Consider the following 4106-nt stretch of genomic DNA (forward strand, 5'->3'; position numbering starts at 1 on the left):
GCGGCGCGTGTGCCTTCGGGGGCTCCACGTGGTGGTGGTGGTGGTGGTGCTCCTTCTTGGGGGGCGAGGAGGCGCTGCCGCTGCGCCCCTTGGGGCTGCTCTCCTTGCTTTTCCGCCCGGGGCTCTTGCAGGTCTTCAGTCCCTTCCCGCTCTTCTCGCCAAGGGTGGACACCAGCAGGGGCTTCACCACCTCCTTCACCTCGATGCTCACGGTCTCCCGGGTCTTGCGCTTCTTGATGGGCAGCACGGTCTCCTGCACAGACCGGATGGAAGACTCCTTCACGGCTTTCTTTTTGGCCTCGGCAGCGGCAGCCGCCACCACACTGCCTGGCTTTCGGCCCCGTTTCTTGGGAATCGCCTGGGGGTCAGCCTCAGCTTTTCGCTTCCGGCCGGGGCGTTTGATAACCATGACTTGGGCTGACGTGGTGGCCCCACCCCCTTCGGCCTTGCTGCCCGGCGAAGCTTGGAAAGGCATCTTGACGAGCAGCTTCCCGGGACTTTTCTCCAGGACCCTTTTCACCTGCACGCCCTCTGATGCTGCTGCCTTGGGTCTCGTGGTGCCGCTCCCTTTGGGGCGTCCCCGGCCTCTGCCAGTTCCTGGAGCTTTGGGAGATTTGGGCTTCTTAGGTGGTTTCTGCTCTCGCCGGGAGGGGCTCCCTCTCCCAGTTACCGTGAAGTCAAAATCATTAGGGTCCAGGGAGGTGTCGCCTACCTTTTCGAAGTATGCAATCAGCTCCACTTTAGAGCGAAAGGCTTTTCCCTGGGGACTGTGGGAACAAACGGAGAGACACAAAGAATAATCAGAAGCTTCCACAGCCATGTCAGAGATGGGGCAGAGGAGAAGGTGGTGGTGAACCCTCTGACAGGAGACATTCTGCAACTGGCATGCCCGACGATACAGCTGAACAAGAGTCACATTTAAGAAAAGCTGAGATGAGCTAAAACTAGGGAGCTGCGGCCTCGGTTATACAGGAAGCAGTTGGGTTGCCCAACGGCCGTGGGCGCCCGCGAGGCCTGCTCTGATGCCAGAATGGCTTGGTGCTGACTGCTCCACAGCTATTGCCTGGATGCCCACGAGCAGCTGCCTGCCACCGAGCTCCTCTGGCCCCCAGAGAGGTCTGGCCTGGGGACCCTGTCTAGCTGTCAGGCTGAACTCGGGTACGCTGCTTAGCCTCTCTTGGAATCAGTTTCCTCATCCATCAGTAGGATAACGCTTTGCTCACCCTTTTCTGAGTTGCTGGAATTAAATGAGGCTGTCTGAAAGCAGCTTTTGAAAACTGCTAACCTTTCTGGAACCATCTAAGGGGAAGAACTGAAATGCACTCATTCACACTCGTCCTCTGAAGCTCTGGCTTCGAAGTTACTCTGTTTCAACAGGTAACACCCAACAACCAGCTCACAGCTGGACAAAGGCCCAAGGGACAGTGGGAAAGGCACACGGAGCCCATCTGGGTCTCTCCGCAGAGGCCCTATCAGAGAGCCCATCTGTCCCAACATGATTCACAGAGCAGACTGAGCCCTATGAACTCCCGTTTCTTTGGGTTCATGACGCAATGTCAGAGAAGGACTGCCCCAGAAAGAAGAGGCTAACAGGTTCTGAGAAGGGCCCCTCAGCTGGGAGATGGCAGCGAGCCCAGGGAGCTCCCTTGCATCCCCAGCCCAGGCCAGTGTGCATGGCAGGACCTTGCGTCCTCACTGCTTCCCAGGCGGCCTCTCCTGGTGCCCTCACTGAGGCCCTGGGTAGGCCCTACTGCTATTCCAGCTCCAGATGAGGCCTTGACGGCAGGTGTGGGAAAGCCACACTCTGCTACCCCGGGCATATCTCATTCAGGGCAGTGACCTACGTACGCGGTCATTCCAAGCATACCTGGTCGCGCCCGCAAGCAGTGGTCACTACTGAAGCCCCTGACCTGAGGTGGGATTACGCACACACATTTTCCTGATCAATGAGCAGCAAAGAGCTACCACTCCAAGGGGTCCCCATCAGTATTTTAGCACCGGTCCCTGACCCCCCCCCCGGCCCTCCCCACTCTGTAGAAACAGGAGTCACCCTTACTTACTTGATCAAATACACATCATACTTCCCAGCGGAGCGGCCAGATTTCCTTTGCTTAAGCTTTCGGGTCCAACCTTCAGGCAGAGTGGGGTCATCGTACATGGGTCCCCGGTCGCGGATGATGGAGCGCCGCTGTTTGGGGGAGGCCGAGGCTTCTGGCACGGCTGGGGCCGAGCCCGACCCTTCCGAGGTCTCTGCTTTACCTGCCTCTGCCGGCTCCGCAGAGCGGTGGGCCGCTGGCTGCAGGGGCTCATGCTTGCCCTCTCTGTCTTCTTTCTTATCCTTCTTCACCTTTTTAAACTTCAAAGGTTTATCCTTCAGGCCCTGGAGATCCTGTTCTTCTGACTTTTCTTCCCTGAAGTATTAAACGAGGACGTAAGTATCACGGAGAACACACTGGTTTGCAGAAACAGTGAGCAACAGCAGGCCCCGGGCGCCCCAGCGTGGGCAGGGCCCTGGCAGAGGGGCTGCCCTGCCAGTGCTCGCCCAGAGCACTTCCCCTTCCACATGCCCTTCCCCTGCACACATCATTTTAGAGCCCCTGAGCTGCTGACGGCGATGGCCCACCGCACCCTACCTGCGCCGTGGTCGCCCTGAGTCCCACTCCTAGCATGCCTGCACTGATAAGGTGGCTTCTCAGTGTTACGAGCTGTGCCCGAGGGCCTCCGTGTATGACGGATGACAAGAGGCCCTCCTCGACTGCCAGAGAGGGACCTACCCACCAAAATGGAGGGGGGCTCCTCGTCACGAAGGCCTGGCTTGGCTGTTACTACAGCTTCTGTGTTTTGGGTTTTCTCAAACGTGTGCTCAGTAAAAACAGCACAGTACAACTTGCTGACGGGAACAGTCCAACAGTGCCCCTTGGGCGGTGGCACAGAGCACAGCACTGTGGAAAAACACGCAGATTTGGAGCCAGCCAACCTGAGCTCAAATGCTGACTTTACCATTTCCAATCACGACCTGAGCACGTGAGCTCAACATCCCGTGCCTCGGTTTCCTCATCTCAACAATGGGTCAACACCCCAGAGGGAGCAGAGTCACCAAGGCATTGTATAAACACTGGCGGACGTGGGTAACCAGACACTGCTGCCCAGGGTTCTGGCGTGAGAAGAGGAGCAATCCCAGGTCGGGGAGCCTTTATCACCAGACGCTCCTGACGACACAGGGCCTTGGCCTTGGCCGATGGGATGGAAGAGCAGGGAGAACGGAAAGGTGCGGAAGAACACGCTCCTCATTACAGGGCGGGCACCTCCCCATTCCTTTGTGCCAACACAACAGCTCCTTCCCTAGGCTTCCGTCCCACCCGGTAGGGTCCCCTCCTTGTGTACTTCAGCAATGGTCACTGTGAGGCCCCGGGATCAGGGTCTGGCCATGATGCTCTCATGGCCAGGCCAAGAGGGCAAGAACACTACCCGGGCCAGGGAGGCTTGGAAAGAATCGTGGGCTCGGAATCAGGCACCTAAGAAGCCCGCAGTTAGCAGCTCATCTCATCCGGGAAAAGAGCCAGACTCCTCTGTCCTTCAGATCTCAGTACCAGAGCTGCCTGGGCCCACGCGGCTCACGTCGGCACCAGTCACCACGTCACGCTGGCCCACCCCAAGTGACTTCCCTTCTTGGCCAAACTGCGGAGACCGCAACAAAGGCACCACGGCGTGCCCTGGCAACCAGACTCCAATGACGTGGCTAAGTCACCAATGGTGAGTTCGCACCAGGAACACTCAGGTCAGGCATATGGGGAGACAGGGTGTGGGGAGGGCGCGCCCCGACCTCCTCCCTATCCTGGCTCCGCCTCCAGAAGTTTAGGGCCCCGAGTGTGAGCTCTAGCACACAGCTGACTTTCTAATTCTCCAGGCTTAGCTCCTTGATGGGAGATGAGGAAGAGCCATGGGCAGCCCGCAGCCCACTGTCACCACGGGAACCTGGGCAGTCCCGAGCCAGAGAAAAACACTGCACTGATGGCAAAGGCTGGCTTCTTGAGAGCCCTCATCTGCACTCCCCTGATAATTTAACTATGGTGAAGTCAAGCACAAACCACACGCCCCAGGAATGC

General features: G+C 58.3%; 1 protein-coding gene across 1 annotated transcript in view; it reads right to left on the reverse strand.

Moving 5' to 3' along the window:
* The window catches only part of MECP2 (methyl-CpG binding protein 2), a 5200-nt gene that overhangs the window by 883 nt on the left and 211 nt on the right, over window positions 1–4106 (reverse strand). Inside the window, exons 2-5 of the mRNA XM_007456673.1 lie at window positions 3591–3678; window positions 2885–2942; window positions 2061–2411; window positions 3–767 (exon numbers count right to left, since the gene is read on the reverse strand). Of these exons, the coding sequence (XP_007456735.1) occupies window positions 3–767; window positions 2061–2411; window positions 2885–2942; window positions 3591–3678 (1262 nt within the window). The remainder of the gene's footprint in view (window positions 1–2; window positions 768–2060; window positions 2412–2884; window positions 2943–3590; window positions 3679–4106) is intronic.

Source organism: Lipotes vexillifer, unplaced genomic scaffold (genome assembly GCF_000442215.2).
Source record: "Lipotes vexillifer unplaced genomic scaffold, Lipotes_vexillifer_v1.1 scaffold899, whole genome shotgun sequence".
Taxonomy (NCBI): Eukaryota; Metazoa; Chordata; class Mammalia; order Artiodactyla; family Lipotidae; genus Lipotes; species Lipotes vexillifer.